The sequence below is a fragment of the Ovis canadensis genome, chromosome X, assembly GCF_042477335.2.
Source record: "Ovis canadensis isolate MfBH-ARS-UI-01 breed Bighorn chromosome X, ARS-UI_OviCan_v2, whole genome shotgun sequence".
Taxonomy (NCBI): domain Eukaryota; kingdom Metazoa; phylum Chordata; class Mammalia; order Artiodactyla; family Bovidae; genus Ovis; species Ovis canadensis.
Genome location: NC_091727.1, coordinates 143,120,356 through 143,139,958, shown reverse-complemented (window position 1 = coordinate 143,139,958; position 19,603 = coordinate 143,120,356). Strand labels below are relative to the sequence as shown.

General features: G+C 37.7%; 1 protein-coding gene across 11 annotated transcripts in view; it reads right to left on the bottom strand.

Moving 5' to 3' along the window:
* The window catches only part of LOC138930621 (uncharacterized), a 371,542-nt gene that overhangs the window by 285,493 nt on the left and 66,446 nt on the right, over positions 1–19,603 (bottom strand). For 4 of the 11 annotated variants that reach the window (XR_011446260.1, XR_011446259.1, XR_011446262.1 and 1 more), the window contains exon 3: positions 4,666–4,710. The exons of the other annotated variants lie outside the window; for them this stretch is intronic. Coding sequence is in view for 1 of the 4 variants with exons in the window: in XM_070291126.1 (XP_070147227.1) it covers positions 4,666–4,710 (45 nt within the window). In the remaining 3 variants the exon portion in view is untranslated. The remainder of the gene's footprint in view (positions 1–4,665; positions 4,711–19,603) is intronic. 11 annotated transcript variants of the gene reach the window in all.

The window sequence follows — 19,603 nt, the reverse complement described above, 5'->3', positions numbered from 1 at the left end:
AATGAGTAGTAAAAGATAATTACAAATACTAGGTATGATCCGTGACTAGCTTCAGAAGTAGAAATATAATTCTCTTGAGTATTTCCTCCTTGTTTTGTTAGGAATATGTTTCTGTGTTTACATATGTATATGAGTGAGAAGACATATTTTTTCTCCCCTCTCTCATTTTTTTATCACAACATGTAAGATAAGTTGACTTTATATATCATAGTATTTAAGCATTGCTAATTATACATCACAGGACTTAAATTGTGGGATATTAAGGAGAAGACAGGGATAAAGACCATCCCCAAGAAAAAGAAATGCAAAAAAAAAAACACCAAAATGGCTGTCTGGGGAGGCCTTACAAATATCTGCGAAAAGAAGAGAAGCAAAAAGCAAAGAAGAAAAGGAAAGCTATACCCATTTGAATGCAGAGTTCCAAAAGAATAGCAAGGAGAGATAAGGAAGCCTTCCTCAGCGATGAATGCAAACAAATAGAGGAAAATAATAGAATGGGAAAAACTAGAGATCTCTTCAAGAAAATTAGAGATACCAAGGGAACATTTCACATAAAGATGGGCTCAATAAAGGATAGAAATGGTATGGACCTAACAGAAGTAGAAGACATTAAGAAGAGGTGGCAAGAATACATGGAAGAACTGTATAAAAAAGATCTTCATGACACAGATAATCATGATGGTGTGATCACTCACCTAGAGCCAGACATCCAGGAATGTGAAGTCAAGTGGGCCTTAGGAAGCATCACTATGAATAAAGCTAGTGGAGGTGATGGAATTCCAGTTGAAATATTTCAAATCCTTAAAAACAATGCTGTGAAAGTGCTGCACTCACTGTGTCAGCAAATTTGGAAAACACAGCAGTGGCCATAGGACTAGAAAACGTCAGTTTTCATTGCAATCCCAAAGAAAGGCAATGCCAAAGAACGCTCAAAAATTACCACACAATTGCACTCATTTCACACACTAGTAAAGCAATGCTCAAAATTCTCCAAGCCAGGCTTCAGCAATACGTGAACCGTGAACTTCTAGATGTTCAAGCTGGTTTTAGAAAAGGCAGAGGAACCAGAGATCAAATTGCCAACATCCACTGGATCATCAAAAAAGCAAGAGATTTCTAGAAAAACATATATTTCTGCTTTATTGATTATGCAAAAGCCTTTGACTGTGTGTATCACAATAAACTGTGGAAAATTCTTCAAGAGATAGGAGTATCACACCACCTGACCTGCCTCTTGAGAAACCTGTATGTAGGTCAGGAAGCAACAGTTAGAACTGGATATGGAACAACAGACTGGTTCAAATAGGAAAAGGAGTACATCAAGGCTGTATATTGTCACCCTGCTTATTTAACTTTTATGCAGAGTACATCATGAGAGCACTGGGCTGGAGGAAGCACACCCTGGAATCATGATCGACAGGAGAAATATCAATATGCAAATGATATGCAATATGACACGCAGATATGCAAATGACACCACCATTATGGCAGAAAATGAAGAGGAACTAAAGAGCCTCTTGATGATGATGAAAGACGAGAGTGGAAAAGTTGGCTTAAGGCTCAACAGTCAGAAAACTAAGATCATGGCATCTGGTCCCATCATTTCATGGCAAATAGATTGGGAAACAGTGGAAACAGTGGCTGATGTTATTTTTCTGGGCTCCAAAATCACTGCAGATGGTGATTGCAGCCATGAAATTAAAAGACTCTTACTCCTTGGAAGGAAAGTTATGACCAACTTAGGCAACATATTAAAAAGCAGAGATATCACTTTGCTGATAAAGGTCTGCCTAGTCAAAGCTATGGTTTTTCCAGTAGTCATATATGGATGTGAGAGTTGGGCTATAAAGAATGCTGAATGCCAAAGAATTGATGCTTTTGAACTGTGGTGTTGGAGAAGACTCTTGAGAGTCCCTTGGACTGCAAGGAGATCCAACCAGTCCATCCTAAAGGAGATCAGTCCTGAATGTTCATTGGAAGGACTGATGTTGAAGCTGAAACTCCAATACTTTGGCCACCTGATGTGAAGAGCTGACTCATTTGAAAAGACCCTGATGGTGGGAAAGATTGAGGGCAGGAGGAGATGGGGTAGACAAAGGATGAGATGGTTGGGTGGCATCACCAACTCAATGGACATCAGTTTGGGTAAACTCCGGGAGTTGGTGATGGACAGGGAGGCCTGGCATGCTGTGGTTCACGGGGTCACAAAGAGTCAGACATGACTGAGTGGTTGAACTGAACTGAACTGAAGGAGAAGAAATGGAAATGCACTGCAGTATTGTTACCCAGGAAATTCCATGGACAGAAGTAGCCTGGCAGGCTACAGTTCATGGGGTCACAAAGAGTCAGGCATGACTGAGAGACCGAGGACAAGAATAAACATCACTAATAACTGTATCTTTTCTTCTGTACAGAGTTTAGCATATTTTCATCTATATACAATAAACTTGTATTATTTAGGTAGAATTATGATATTGTCTTTGTTTAAAGATTAATTATATGTTAAGGAGATTCATATGAGTCCTAATTTGAGAATAGTTGGGCTTATGATTGTTAATTTTATGTGTCAACTTGATGGGGTAGTAAAGTGCCTAGAATATGATGAAACATGTATTTCTGAGCATGTTTCCAGATGATATTGTCATTAGAATCAACAGAGTGAATGAAATCGACTGCCCTGCCCCCAGTGTCAGGGGCCATCATCCAATCCATTGAGAATCACAATATAATTTTTTTTAATGAAAAAAGGAAAATATGCCTCTCTGCTTGACTGCTTGATGTGAAAAATTGGTCCACCTCTGCCCTAAGGAATGGGAATTAAATCATGAGCTCCCCAAGTTCTCAGGCCTTCAGCCTCAGACTGAACTATGCTACTGGTTTTCTTAGGTCTCCAGTTTGTAAATGGCACCCAGTAAAGCTTCTCACCCTCCATAGATGTGTGAGTCAATTCCTCACAATAAATTTCTTTAGGGGATGGAAGAAGATGGCAAATAAAAGGATGTGGAACTCACCTCCTCCATAAATAGCAGGAAAAATAAACCTACATGTGGAACAATTCTCATAAAAAACTTTCTGGAAACTGGCAGAAGGACTCCTATATAAACAATACTATAAGGAAAACACACATAGAATCTTGTAAGAAGTAAAAAGAAGTGATCAGAATAGAACCTGTGCCCCTATGAAGGGATTCAAATGAGAAGGGAGATTATACAGGTGGAGAGTGAGCAGTTCAAGCCACATGTTGGGTGCCTCAGCCCTGGGGTCTGACCCTGGTAAAATGAGTCCCTTTGGTTGGTTGGAGGGTCAGTGGGACTGAAAGGAGGGCTCTGAGAAGTCTGGACTCTGCTCATGAGGAGTGTGCACATGCTTGCTTATGCTCTGAAAAAGGGTGGAGAGGGCAGATTGAAACTGCACAGGTTACTAGCCAGTTGCCCACAACTACTCTGACACACACCCCAGCCTGAACTGCACAAATGCTCTGGTTCTGCTTGTTTCATGACACACCTCCAAATGGGGGTAAAGGCTGCCAGAACCAAGGGGACAACTTGGCTGCGAGGCACAAAGCTGGCTCAGATGCAGAATGGCACCTGAGAAGGGAAAGTCAGCCATTACTGGCACATACACAGGTGGCATATCAGAAGTAGTCCAGGTCTCTGACTGTGGCCAGAATACCATGGGTCACACCCTGACCCACAACAATTGCCCACACTAGCCCCACCAGCTCTGTGGGGCAGAGGAGAACTAAGATATAAGGAACAAAGGTGGCTCAGACCCAAAGTGACAGTACATTGGAAGTAGCCTGAGTTTCTGGCTGAGACCAGGGCCAACATAGCCTGTACCCAGACCCACATTGAGTACCCAAACAAGTCAAGCTTGTCCATCACAGCTCCTCTTTGGGTGAGAGTGCAAATGCTTGGAGGGGGAGAACACACACTTAAAAGGAATGGAGCCAGCTCAGACTCGACCCCTCAGGGCTTCTGCTCCAATAACGGTACATGACTTGACCTTCAATAGGTCAGTGACAGCCACTGACCAGAGGAGAAGCCCTAGCTCACACCTAGTACTACAGCTTAGCCCCTCCATCTCTAGCCCCACTTCCTACCAAGTTGATAGCTGCCAGCACACCCTGGGGAAACATGTGACTTGTGTTTATATTAAATCCAGCTCTTACACCAAAGCCACTGGGCAAATGAAGACTATACAGGGACACTCTCAATACAAGCACATGCCTTCAAGACTGTAATATGCAACTGTTTCACCTAATTTCATAGACACAGAAAAAGTTAAGCAAAATGAAAAGACAGGAATTTATTTCACTTGAAAGAGCAAGGAAAAAAAGATAAAACAGATAAAAGTACTAATGAAGCAGAAATAATTTACCAGATAAAGAATTCAAAGCATTTGTAAAAAGAATGCTAACTGAATTAAAGAAAAGAATAGATGAACATAGTGAGGATTTTAACAAAGAACTAGACAATACAAAGAAGAACTACTCAAAGGTGAAAACACAATAACTGAAGTGGAAAACACACTAGAAAGAATTAACAGCAATGTAGGTGAAAGAAAAATGCATAAGTCATCTGGAAGATACAATAATTTAAATCACCCAAACAGAACAGCAAAAATAAAAGCAAACTTTAAAAATGAGAACAGTTTAAAAGATACCTCTGAGATGACACCAAGTATATCAAAATTTGCACTACAGGGCTCCTAGAAGGAGAAGAGACAAAAAAAATAGTTGAAAATGTATTTGATGAAATTATGGCTGAAAACTTTGCAAAACTGAAGAAAGAAACATGCAACTTCCAAAGACTGAATCAGGAAGAAATAAAAAATCAGAGCAGACTGATTACTAGTAGTGAAACTGAATTTCTTATTAAAAATTCACAGCAAACAAAAGTCTAGGACCAGACAGCTTCATGGGAGAATGATACCAAACATAAAATGTTACTCAGTCATAAAAAATGAAATGTTGCCATTTGCAACAATGTGTATGGTCTTAGAAGGGATTATGCTTTAGTGAAATAAGTCAGTCAGAAAAAGATGAATACTATATTATCACTTATATGTGGTATCTGAAAAATAAGACAGATGTATATAACAAAATAGAAACAAATTCATAGATATAAAGAATAGTGATTACCAGTAGGGAGAGGGAGGGTGAGGGGCCAGATATTGTTGGAGGATTAAGAGATACAAACTAATTTGTATACAACAAATAAGCAACAAGGATATGCTGCACAGCACAGGGAAATAAAGCCATTCTTTTTAATAACCTTAAACAGAGTGTAATCTACAAAAATATTGAATCATTATTTTGTACACCTAAAACTAATATAATAGTGTAAATCGGCTATACTGCAATGAAATCTCTTTATACACACACACATGCACACACATGTTTTTAGAAAAACATGGTTGAAGCAAAAATTATGCTACCTGTTTACATGCCATTCAATGTATAAGTAGAAAATACTTTTGATAATCAGAGAGAGTAAAATAACCTATATGCATGTAAGATTTTCTATACTTCACTTGAAATGGTATGGTTGATATGAATACACTATGATAGCTTACACACACACATACACACATGTAATGCCTAGTTTTTAGTCGCTAAGTCATGCCTGACTCTTTTGCAACTCCCTGGACTGTAGCCTGCCAGGGTCCTCTGTCCATGGGATTTCCCAGGTAAGAATACTGGAGCAGGTTGCTATTTCCTTCTCAAGGGATCCTCCTGACCCAGGCACCAAACCTGCATCCCCTGCATTGGCAAGATGATTCTTTACCACTGAGCCAGCAGGGAAGCCCATAATGCTCAGGGCAACCACTAATATTGATATAAACATACAAAGCAATACAATTCTGAAAAATAATATAAATAATCAAGATGGAATCCAAAAAAGGGTAGGAACAACAATTTCACCTTGCCTGCATCATCCCATTTCTCAAGTCAGCATTGTTCAGTGCAAATAGGTGATGCCCTAATCTAATAATTCCCCTAGCAGAATGAGCAATCACCTTTCCCAGCTTTGGGAGCCATTGCATGAAAGATAAACTTGCTTCACTTTATCCCTATCCAGTTCACTGGGGATACAAGCATAGCTGAGACTTTGGAGATGCTACTAGAATGGCAAGAGTTATCAGTATCAGCCACATGGTGAGACCAGCCACAGGACCCAGTGGTCTGTTGTAGGCCTGCTCCCTAACTGATTTCACTACTAAGGAAATCGGCAACCAGCACAGTTGTGTTGGATTCATGGCAGTGTTCACCCCAAGGGCCCCATAGGTTTTCAAGTTCACTGGCTCCAGCTGCCTAAGTCTCTCCACCCTGTCCCCTACAGCTTATCCTGGACCATGCAGGTAAACACATGCATGCAGCCAGCTAAGACTCCTATTGTCAGCCCTCAACCTTGCATTCATGCCCCACAGCTAGCCTCTGCCACCATATGTGAGCACATAATCACTCTGAAGCATCACTGCTAGATGCTTCAGTCTCTCACTGCTGAACCTGGAGCCACTGCTGAGAACCACAGCAGACCTTGCAGTCACCGTGCCTCATCACAGTTCTAGTTGCTAAAGGTCACACAGCTGCTGACATTGTGGGTTGCAACTGCCTGAGCCAGTGAGATACTGAACACCTCCCAAAACACACACCTAGAGCCATTGTATGCCTGAGGTATATAAATCATTTGTAACTCTAGTATAAAGGTTATAAGACAAAAATATTTTTAAAAAATATGACTACAATAATTCGTTAATGGGTACACAATATGAAAAGATGTAACTAGTGACAACAGAAATACAAAATGTGAGGGTGAAGAGTATTTTGTATGTAATTGATGTTAAGTAGTTATCAGCCTAAAACAGACTGCTATGTTATATGAAAGACTTGTGGTAACCAAAAAGCCAAAACCTACAATAGATACAAAAAATAATTAAATAAAGACAAAGGAATCCAAGCAAATCACTACAGAAAATCATCAAATCACAAAGGAACACAGCAAGAGAGAAAAATGCAAAGTGAGGATATATAAAACACTGAGAAAACAATGAACAAAATGACAATAGTAAGTCCTTCCCTATCAATAATTATTCAAATTTAAACAGGTTAAATTATACAAGTAAAAGACCTAAATTGTCTGAATGGAATTAAAAAAAAAAAGACTCATATGCTGCCTATAAGAGACTCACTTCACATTGAAGGACACATAGAGACTGAAAGTGATGAAAATGGTTATTCCTTGCAAATGGCAACCGAAAGAGGGCAGAGGCTCTTTTTTTATATCATTTATATTAGACAAAAGTGACATAAAGTAAAAAACTGTAGTAAGAGACAAAAGTTATTATACAATGAAAAAGGGGTCAAGCTTTCAAAGAGAAAATAACAATTGTGTGTATAGATGTGTGTGTGTGTGTGTGTGTGTGTGTGTGTGTGTATGCACCAAACACTACAGTCATCCTTCAATTTCCATGGGGTATTGGTTCCAGTAGCCTTTGATATTCATTGGGTATTGGTTTCAAGAGTTGCTGTATATATCAAAATCCACAGATGCTCAAGTCCCACAGTTGGTTCTCCATATGTGAGTTTCCACATATGCAGATTCAACCAACCATGGATTGTGTAGTCCTGTGTGTATTTATTGAACAAAAAACATATATAACTGGATCTGCATAGATTAAACCTGTGTTAACTCTATATAATACAAATATTAACATACTTGAATGGAAGAGTAGATAGCAGAAAATAATGTTAGTTTTCACTCAGTTGTGTCTGACTCTTTGCAACCCCATGGACTGTAGCCCACCAGGCTCCTCTGTGCATGGAATTCTCCAGGTAAGAATACTAGAATGGGTAGCCATTCCCTTCTTCAGGGGATCTTCCTGACAATCCTAAATGAAGTCAGTCCTAAATATTCATTGGAAGGACTGATGCTGAGGCTGAAATTCTAATACGTTGGCCACCTGATGTGAAGAACTGAGTCACTGGAAAAGACCCTGATGCTGGGAAAGATCGAAGGCAGGAGGAGAAGGGACTACAGAGGACAAGATGGTTTGATGGCATCATGGACTCGATGGACATGAGTTTTAGCAAGCTTTGGGAGTTGGTGATGGACAGGGAAGCCTGGCATGCTGGAGTCCATGGGGTCGCAAAGAATCAGACACAACTGAGCGACTGAACTGAACTGATCAGTAATGAATAAACAACCTGGCAAAGGTAGACAATGAACTAAAAGCCTTTGAAAAATACTATAAACCAACTAAACCTACAGACATGTTCTAAACACTCTATCCACAACAGAATATATATTTTTCTTAAGTGTATGTGAAACATTCTAGAGGCTATACTATAAGCTAGCCTAAAAAAATAAGCCTCAATAAATTTAAAAGAATTTAAATAATACAACTATACAAAGTTTGACAATAAGGTAATAAAATTACATATCAACAATGGAAGAAAATTTGATAAATTAAACAAAATATATGGAAATTAAACAACACCCTACTAAACAGTCAATGGATCAAAGAAAAAAATCACAAGGAAAGAAAAATTTTGTGACAAATGAAAATAAAAGTACAACATACCAAAACATATTAGATGTAACTAAAGCAGTACTTAGAACAAAATATATAACTCTAAATGTCCACATTAAGAAAGAAGAAAGATTTCAAATCAATAACCTAACAGTCCACTTTCAGACACTGAAGAATGAAGAACAAACTAAATATAAAGGAAGTAGATAGAAAAAAAAAGATTAGAGTAGAAATAATCAAAATAGGGAATAAAAGAGCAGCAGAAATAAAATCAATGAAACAAAAAAAATGGTTTCTTCAATAGAGCAACAAGACTAACAAACTTTTAGCTGGTTTGGGGAAAAAGAAAAGATTCAAACTACAAAAAAAAAGAAAGAAAACAGAAATAAAAGTTAAAAATTACTAACCTTACAGAAATAAATAGTATTATAAATAAATGCTACAAATAACTTTACACCAACAAATTATGAATTTCAATTGGAAAACCTCACCTAAAGGCACAAGCTTCTATTTCAAGAAGAAATAGACAATCTAAACTTATAGCAAATGAAAAATTGAATGTAACCAAAAAACTATCTACAAAGAAGACCCCAGGTTCAGATGATTTCACCTCTGAATTCAATCAAATATTCAAAGAATTAATAACAATTATTCACAACACTTCCAAGAAGGAGAAAAGGGAACAATTCCCAACTTATTTTTGAGGCTGAAATTACCCTGATACCAAAACAAAATGCAAACCTCATAAGAAATTAAAACCACAGACCAATATATCTTATGAATATGGACATAAAATTACTTAACAAAATACTAACTAACCGAAGTCACAACATCATATACTATGATCAAGTGTAATTTATCCTAGGCTTGTAAGGCTGGTTTAATATAATATATCAATCTAAATTTTTAAAATTATATATACATCTCAATAAACAGAAAAATCATTTGATAATACCCAATATTCTTTCATAATAAAAATATTCAGTAAATGATGAATAAAGGGGATCTTTCTCAACCAGATAAAGGGTATCTAAACCCTATAGCCATATAGCTCTCTTCATTTCCTTTGGATATATACCCAGCAGTGAGATTGCTGAATCATACAGTAGTTCTATTTACAATTTTTTTAAGGAACACCCATAACGTTTTCCATACCAAATATATTAATCTACATTCCCACCAACAGTTCTCTGTTCTTCACATCCTTGCCAACATTTTTATATTTTGACTTTTTGATAATAGCCATCCTAACAGGTGTGAGGTGATACTGGTGGTTTTGATTTGAATTTCCCAGATGTTTAGTGATGCTGAGGACTGAATTCGATGAACCTGAAATGATGAACTCATTTGTAGGTCTTCTTTGGGAAAATGTCTATTAGGTCCTTTGCCTATTTTTCAATTTGTGCTCCTTTTGTTTTGTTTTGTTTTTGCTATTAAGCTGAGTTCCTTTACATAGCAAATATTGGGTAGGCCAAAAAATTCATCTGGAAACTTGCTGCTGGGGGGTGGGGGGTGGGGAGGGCAGGGGGAGAGGATAGTAAAGAAGTTTGGGACTGACATGTACACACCATTATATTTAAAATGGACAACCAACAAGGTCCTACTGTATAGCACATGGAACTCTGCTCAATGTTGTGTGGCAGCTTGGATGGGAGGGGAGTTTGGAGGAGAATGGATACATATATATGTATGGCTGAGTCCGTTTGCTGTCCACCTGAAACTATCACAACATTGTTAATAAGCTATACCCAATATAAAATAAAGAGCTAAAAAACATATAATAAAAAGCTGTCCATTGTATTTCCATACACTAGAAATTTTAAAAATTAAACAACAACAAAAAGCTGGTTCTGATTTTTCTGTTACATACTATGGAAAAATCAGAACAAACTTTTTGGACAACCTAATATTAAGCCCTTATCAGATATTTGGCTTCCAAATATTTTATCCCATTACATTGGCTGCCTTTATACTCTTGAAAGTTTCCTTTGCTCTGATGAAGTTTGATAAAATCTCACTTGTGTATTTTTGTTTTTGTTTCCTGTGCCTTTGGTGTCACACCCAAAAAAATCACTGCCAGATCAATGTCAAAAAGCTCTTTTTCTATGTTTTCTTCTAGAAGTTTTATGGTTACAGGTATAATATTTAAGTATCTACTCTATTTTGAGTAAAATTCTATATATGTTGTGACATATATACTGCAGCATTATTCATAAAAGCCAAGATATGGAAACAACCTAAGTGTTTGTCAATGTATGAATGGATAAAAGAAAATGTAATAGGTATACACACATACATATGCATACACACAGGAATATTATTCAGCCTTTAAAAAAGAAGTCGGTGTTGCCATTTGCAACAACATGAATGAACTTAGAAGATATTAGGGTAGGTGAAGCAAGCCAGACACAGAAAGACAAATACTGCATGATCTCATTTACATGTAGAATATAAAATAATAGAACTCATAATAGCTGAGAAAGAGTATAGATTTCAGCTGGAGAATGGGGGAAATGGGGAGATGTTGGTCAAAGTTTACAGAATTTCAGTTACATACAATTGAGTAAGTTCTGGAGATTGAATGTACAGTATGGTGACTATAGTTAAGAATGCTGTATTGTATACTTGAAATTTGCTAGGAGAATTTATCTTAAGTGTTCTCATCACAAAAATATTAGATAACTATGTGAGGTGATGGGTGTGTTAAATAACTTGATTATGGCAACCATTTATCAGTGTATTCAGTTCAGTTCAGTTCAGTCGCTCAGTGGTGTCCAACTCTTTGTGACCCCATGAACTGCAGCAAGCCAGACTTCCCTATCCATCACCAACTTCCGGAGCTTGCTCAAACTCATGTCCATTGAGTCAGTGATGCCATCCAACCATCTCGTGCTCTGTCATCCCCTTCTCCTCCTGCTTTCAATCTTGCCCAGCATCAGGGTCTTTTTCAATGAGTCAGTTCTTCGCATCAGGTAGCCAAAGTATTGGAGCTTAAGCTTCAGCATCAGTCCTTCCAATGAATATTCAGGACTGATTTACTTTAGGATTGATTAAGTTTAGGAAATTCACAAACTATATATATATATGAAAGTGAAAGTGTTAGTCACTCAGTAATATGACTAAAAGTCTTTGCAGTTCTATGAACTGTAGCTTTCCAGGCTTCTCTCTCCATGGAATTATCTAAGCAAGAATACTGGAGTGGGTTGTCATGCCCTCCTTAAGGGAATCTTCCCCACCCAGGATCAAACCTGCATCTCATATGTCTCCTGCATTAGCAGGTGTGTTCTTCACCATTAGTGGATTTGAAATGGTTTCAAGAATAACCTTGGATATATGATTTTAAAATCGGACAAAATTTGATCCCATCTACTTTTTTTTGCCCTAGGGGTGGGATTTTAAGTTCTATGATATTTAGGAATTCCACCAATACAAGGAAAGATAACTTTAATGGAGGAAATCCTGGGCACTTCTAAGAATTCTTTTAGATATGGAACAAGAGTGCTTTCCTTTGATTTGAAAAACTGTCCCTTTAAAAAACCAATGTCATGCATGCATAAAATAGCTTATTTCCTTATGTTTATCATAACAGAAGTGAATGGAAAACTTATTCTGGAAAAATCAGAAAATGGTACATGTCAAACCAATGTTCTGGGTGCCTGGATATAGTGAAAACACAGTTTCTCCCACCACTTGATACTATTCTCTCCCTTTAGCCTTCATCTACCTGGCCCCCTTTTGGTTGCCCAAAGTTTTCAATTGTGGCATTCTCCAAACTAAATCTTTTCATGCTTCAAAATTCACTCTTTCTTCTCCATCTCTGCTCATTGTCCAGCTACATATTGTAGCTGATCTCAGTATTTAATCAGATTACTGTACAAGAGGTTAAGTGGCTCATAGCTCCCTTAGAGGAACATTGTATTTTAAAAGTAGATAAATTTCTAATTGGTAGAATTCAGAAACCATCACAAAATAAATTATTCTTCTAGAAGAATTCAAAAGCAAAGGGGCTCAACTGAGCTTATAAAGTACCCTGCCTACTTTCCTTCATGCCTACTTACTCTACTCCATTTTTTTCTCTCTCTTTTTAAATTTTATTTTAATAAAGTATAGTTGATTTACAATGTTGTGTTAATTTCTGATGTATAGCAAAGTGATTCAGTTATATATATATATATGTGTGTATATATATATATATATTATTTTCTCATATTCTTTTCCATTATGGTTAACCACAGGATGTTGAATATATTTCCTTGTGCTATACAGTAAGACCATGTCATTTATTCTATATATAATAGCTTTCATTAGCTAATCACACACTCCCAGTGCATCCCTCTCACACACACCCTTGGCAACCATAAATTTCTTATCTGCCTATGAGTCTGTTTCTGTTTTGTAGATATGTTCATTTATGTCATATTTTAGATTCCACATGGAAGTGATATCATGTGGCATTTGTTTCTATCTTCTGATTGACTTCATTCAGTATGATAATCTCTAGGTTCACCTATGTTGCTTAAAATGGCATTATTGCATTTCTTTTATGGCTGAGTACTATTCCATTGTGTGTGTGTGTGTGCACGCGTGCGCCTGTATCTCACATCTTCTTTATCCATTCATCTGTTGATGGGCATTTAGGTTGTTTCCATGCTTCAGCTATTGTGAAATAGTGCTTCTATGAACATAGGGGTACATATATCTTTTTGAATTATAGTTTTGCCTTGATATATGCCCAGGAGTAGAATTGCTGGATCACATAGCAACTTTATTTTTACTTTTTTTCTCCTCTATTTTTTTTTTTTTAAATTTTAAAATCTTTAATTCTTACATGCGTTCCCAAACATGACCCCCCCTCCCACCTCCCTCCCCACAACATCTCTCTGGGTCATCCCCATGTACCAGCCCCAAGCATGCTGCACCCTACGTCAGACATGGACTGGCGATTCAATTCTTACATGATAGTATAAACTCCCTCCCTACAGACTATAGATGGTCCACTGGAGAATGGAGTGAGAAAACCAGTATTCTTTCCTTGAGAATCCCATGAACAGTATGAAAAGGCCAAAAAGATATAACACTGAAAGACAAACCCCCCAGATTGGTAAGTGTCCAATATACTACTGAGGATGGCTGGATGGCATCGCTGACTTAATAGACATGAGTTTGAGCAAACTCAGGGAGACAGTTAAGGACAAGGAAGCCTGGTATTCATTGGGTCACAAAGAGTCAGACACAACTTAGCGACTGAATGACAATTTTAGCGACTGAATGACAATAGATTGTGAGAGTTGATCCTCAGACTTACACCTGCTATATTAGTTATACCATTGAATAACAAATTACTCCCAAACTTAGGCTGAAAACAACAATAAACATTTTTATTTAACAGCTTTTGTAGATCAGGAATTTTAGCACAGCTTAGCTGAGTGGCTCTGGCACAAGATCTCTCACAAGGCTGCTGAGGCTACAGTTACCTCAAGGCTTCACTAGGAGATGATCTACTTCCAAGCTCAGTCATGTGACTATTGATGTGCCTCAGGGCCTCTCTGGCTGTTGGCTGGGGATATCAGTTCCATAGGACTGTTCACAGCATAGCTTCTAAATGCACACACACACACATACACTATAATTAAACCCAAGATGGAAATCAGAGATTTATATACAACCTTATCTTATCAGAAATGATATGCCATCACTTCTGTTCCTCAGAAGCAAGCAACTGAGTTCAGATCGCACTCAAGGGAAGATGGTGACATAAGGGTCAGAATTTCAGGAGGTGGAGAATGTTGGGGTCCATCATGGAGGCTCCTGCCACATTTACACACACCTAAACAAGGGATGGGAAGGGTGATATCACTTCATTAGAAAGTTTATCATGCTTAAAGTTATATATAGAGTCTAAACTATTTATACAGACTATATCTATAGATGTTCATTTGACCTATGTCAGTTACTGTTAGTATACTTTTTCAGAGTGCCTGCTTTTATGAAGGTGCATATTTTTAAGGATTTAGTAGAATGGGACTATGATCAAGAAAGAGATAAGTGAACAAAGACATGGTTTAGTATGCAGATATGAATAATTATTTTGTTAATTTGTATATTAAATACTACTTGTATATTAAATATTTGAACTCCTGATGCATATTGCATCATACAATATACTGTAGATCCAAATGTAAATAGAATAGTCTCTGCCCTGCTGGTCTCCTAGTCTAGTGGAAGTAACTAACAGGTAAACAAAACAGGGATTCCCAAGTGGTTCAGCGGTAAAGAATCCACCTGCAATGCAGGAAACACAGGAGACGTGGGTTGAATCCCTGGGTTGGGAAGATACCCTGGAGGAGGAAATGGAAATCTACTTCAGTATTCTTTCCTGGGAAATTTCATGGACAGAGAAGCCTGGCAGGCTACAGTCCATGGGGTTGCAAAGAATCAGATATTACTTAGTGACTAAACCACCACCACCACCAAACTGGCATATAAAGCATGTGTGAGAATAGAGGTTTGACTAAAATGCCACAGATAATGAAGTGTATACCTTTGCCTGAATAGCCAGGAAAGGAGTTGAATCGTTACCTGAGTCTTGAAGTAAGAATGTTTCAGGAGGGCAGAACTGGGGAGTGAATTACAAGCAACAGTTTAAACAAAGGAGTGAGTCAGGAAGGCGTGGGCACTTTCTGGGGACCCAAGATGTTCAGCAAAAGGAGTCTTGGGTGTGTGAGCAAAGGAATGGCACTGCAGGAGGTTTTAAATATAAGTAGGAGGCAGGTCATATTAGGCCATGCATGCCATGAGAGGACCTTGGATTTTATCCTGAGGCTATTTCTGTACTGCTGCAAGTATTTAAACAAAGGTTTAAGAAGGACAAATTTGTGATTTAGAAATATCACTTTAACTTCAGTGCGGCTTTCAGAGTGGGGATGAGGGAGGAAGCAAAGGGGAATGGGGTTGTATTGTGGTGCAACGGTACCGTGGTTGCAATAGGATTGTATTAATACTATGGGTTTAAGAGCATGTGCTTTGGCCTCAATTTCTGCTTCATAAGAAAATTAACATCTTTATGATTTTTTTTTCCAAAAGGGGCTACAATCTTATCCCACATTTCTATTAGTGAGAATGCTAAATTAAATTTACATTTTATTTTGTATTTAAAATAAATAAAAATAAAATAAAAATAGATATTTTATTTTTATTTAAAATAAATATTTTACATTTTATTTATATTTATTACAAATATACATTTGTTGGGTTTCCAATAAACAACAAAAATATGTGACATTATCTGTGTTAAAATCCTTCAAAGAAATGTTAAAATAACTTTCATTAGGAAGCATGCACTCACACCTTGTGATGGGCTAAATAATTTTAAGCTGATCATCCAATGTACTGACATGGGATAAACAGTTCTGTGATGGACATATTCTTATTGACCTTGTGATGTGACTGTAACTAAGCCCCAAAATGTAAATCTGCTCTTCCTTATTTTTTTTTTTGCTATGCAGATAGAAACTAATTTGTCAGCATGCCAGGTTTAACTAGCTGAGATGAAGCTAAGCTAATTTAATAGGAACTGTTCAATATCTTTGACCGACCTGACACTGTCAGTTAAAGTGGATCTATGCCCCACTGTCTTTCATTATTCCTAACTCTTTCATCAGAATGGCTGAACATCAAGTCAAATAATATGCTTAGTAGTCAATAGGCCTGACTTTTTTCTCAAGGACATTCTTCTGGTGCCAGAAACTGTTAAGTGGAAAAACATGTACTGTGAAGGTGAGAGGACACTAATTAAATGTACATAGCTCTAGCTAAAGAAGCGTGAGGCAGAGCTTGCTGAATGAAAACTCCACAGACTGCTGACTGAGGTCACAGCTGTTGACCTGCCTCAAGTTTCTAAGTTGTAATTTCTCTTTCATATGATTTAACATCCCTGTATTTACATTAGGCATGGGCCCTCCTCAGAAAATGCTGCACAGTTTCAAGTGCAAATATTATGGTTCAATTAGGCATGCTTCATCCTTAGGTCATGAACTTTACCTCTTTAGCTACATGTACTGTTTTTAAAGCATTAAGTTATTTTGACCTGTGTTGGACGTATAATATGAGGAAGAAATAAACCTTGGTTGGGTAAGCCAGAAAAAAAAAAAAAGTTCTTCTTCAGTGTACAATGTAATGATGCTCTAGAGTCAAACCTCTTTCAAAACTCTTGGTAATATTCTAATCATTGGAATCTCTGTGCTTCAATGTCCTCATCTTTAACAGGCTAATGGTAATAACTGTTCTTACTTTGTCTTAAAACAAACTATGGAAAATTCTTAAAGAGATGGGAATACCAGAAGACCTTACCTGCCTCCTGAGAAATCTGTATGCAGGTCAAGAAGCAACAGAACTAAACATAGAACAGCAGTCTGGTTCCAAATCAGGAAAGGAGTATGTCAAGGCTGTAGAGTACATCATGTGAAATGCCAGGTTGGATGAAGCACAAGATGGAATCAAGATTGCTGGGAGAAATATCAATAACCTCAGATACACAGATGACACCACCCTTATGGCAGAAAGTGAAGAACTAAAGAGCCTCTTGTTGAAAGTGAAAGAGGAGAGTGAAAAACGTGACTTAAAACGCAACATTCAAAAAACTAAGATCATGGCATCTGGTCCCATCAGTTCAGTTCAGTTCAGTCGCTCAGTCGTGTCTGACTCTTTGCAACCCCATGAATCGCAGCACGCCAGGCCTCCCTGTCCATCGCCAACTCCTGGAGTTCACTCAGATTCGTGTTCATCGAGTCAGTGATGCCATCCAGCCATCTCATCCTCGGTCGTCCCCTTCTCCTGCTGCCCCCAGTCCCTCCCAGCATCAGAGTCTTTTCCAATGAGTCAACTCTTCGCATGAGGTGGCCAAAGTACTGGAGTTTCAGCTTTAGCATCATACTTTCCAAAGAAATCCCAGGGTTGATCTCCTTCAGAATGGACTGGTTGGATCTCCTTGCAGTCCAAGGGACTCTCAAGAGTCTTCTCCAACACCACAGTTCAAAAGCATCAATTCTTTGGTGCTCAGCCTTCTTCACAGTCCAACTCTCACCTTTATAGATGGGGACACAATGGCAACAGTGAGAGACTATTTTCTTGGGCTTCAAAATCACTGCAGATGGCGACTGCAGCCATGAAATTAAAAGACACTTGCTCCTTGGAAGACAAGCTATGACCAACCTAGACAGCATATTATAAAGCAGAGACATTACTTTGCCAACAAAGGTCCATCTAGTCAAAGCTATGGTTTTCCCAGTAGTCATGTATGGAAGTGATATTTGGACCATAAAGAAAGCTGAGCACCGAAGAATTGATGCTTTTGAACTGTAGTGTTGGAGAAGACTGTTGAGAGTCCCTTGGACTGCAAGGAGATCAAACCAGCCAATCCTAAAGGAAGTCAGACCTGAATATTCATTGGAAGGGCTGATGCTGAAGCTGAAACTCCAATACTTTGGCCACCTGGTGCAAAGAACTGACTCATTGGAAAAGACCCTGATGCTGGGAAAGATCGAAGGCAGGAGGAAAAGGGGATGACAGAGGACAAGATGGTCGGATGGCATCATGGCCTCAATGGACATGAGTCTGAGCAAGCTTTTTGAGTTGGTGATGGACAGGGAAGCCTGTCCATGGGGTTGCAGTCCATGGGGTTGCAAAGAGTTGGACATGACTGAGCAACTGAACTGAACTGAACAAAGAAAATATATGAAAAGCTTTTAGCATGATACTTGTAACTTAGTGTGTGCTGCAAACACTATAGCTCGTAGCATAGGTTTGAATTTAAGAGAGAGTAATTTAGAACAGGACATTCCAGATGGTCCTTCCTCTTTCTTAATTAAATCTACCTATCACCTCTATTGCAAACAGTCCACATCTGACAGCTGTTGCCTTGATAAAACTTCAAAGCACCACAAAGTCAAATCCAAGTTAACAAACTTTCGGTCTGTTTGTTTTTCAAAAGCAAGTAATAATTGCCAACTTCTTTGATTGTCAAAGTAGTATAACTTAGCTATCTTGTTTGCACCTGAGAAAGCTGAAGAAATAGGAAAAAAAAGATATGTATTTTGTGTTAATAATACTATAAGTGAAAAGGACTCCCACATACACTGTTCATTTAAATTCAAGTGTTATTATTATATTTGCCCACAAAAGTTTACAGTAAACATATATTAATAATCATCATTATTAATTTTATCTTTAATTTCATTAACAATTCTCCTTAGTTTATTGTAGCTGAACAACAATGTCCTATTTATTGCTTCTCACAATTGATTGCATAGGATGAAAAGAAAAAAGAAGGAAGGATTTATATCAGATTTCAGGAAAATACCTAAAAATCATGAGCTTAGTCCTTGCATTCAATCTTTTAACCCCACTATAAATAGACCTTTTTTTTTAATTGCTAGATGAAATTTGATAGCCTTTAGCCATTACCAGACTTAGTAGGTGCTAAATGTAGCAAATCACAGTGATCTATGAACATCAAAAATAGGGTTCAAATATAGAAACATTATTGAAAAAACACCTCTGGCAATATCTACCTTCAAAAAGACATGAGGTATAAAATACTATAAATAAGAAATAAAACATGATTTCAGTTAAAGAAGATGTGCTGTGCTTAGTTGCTCAGTTGTGTCCAATTATTTTTGACACCATGAACTGTAGCCCACCAGGCTCCTCTGTCCATGGGGATTCTCCAGGCAAGAATACTAAAGTGGGTTGCCATGCTCTCTTCCAGGGAAAAAAGATATTAGAAAGTTATTAAAAAGAGTTGTCAAACATGTAGTAAATGTTAGGTGAAATGGATAATTTCATGGAAATATATAAATTGCCAAACTGATTCAAGAAACATAAAATGTGTACAGAGTCCAATAAGTATGATAGAAATTAAAGCAGTAGTTTTAAAACTTTTAACAAGTTAAGCACCATATCCAAAGTGTTTTACAAGAAAAATCTACCAAACTTTCAAGGAACAGATTTTCCAATATTATGAGAATTCTCCCAAAATACTAGAATAGGAGGAAATATTATACACCATAGT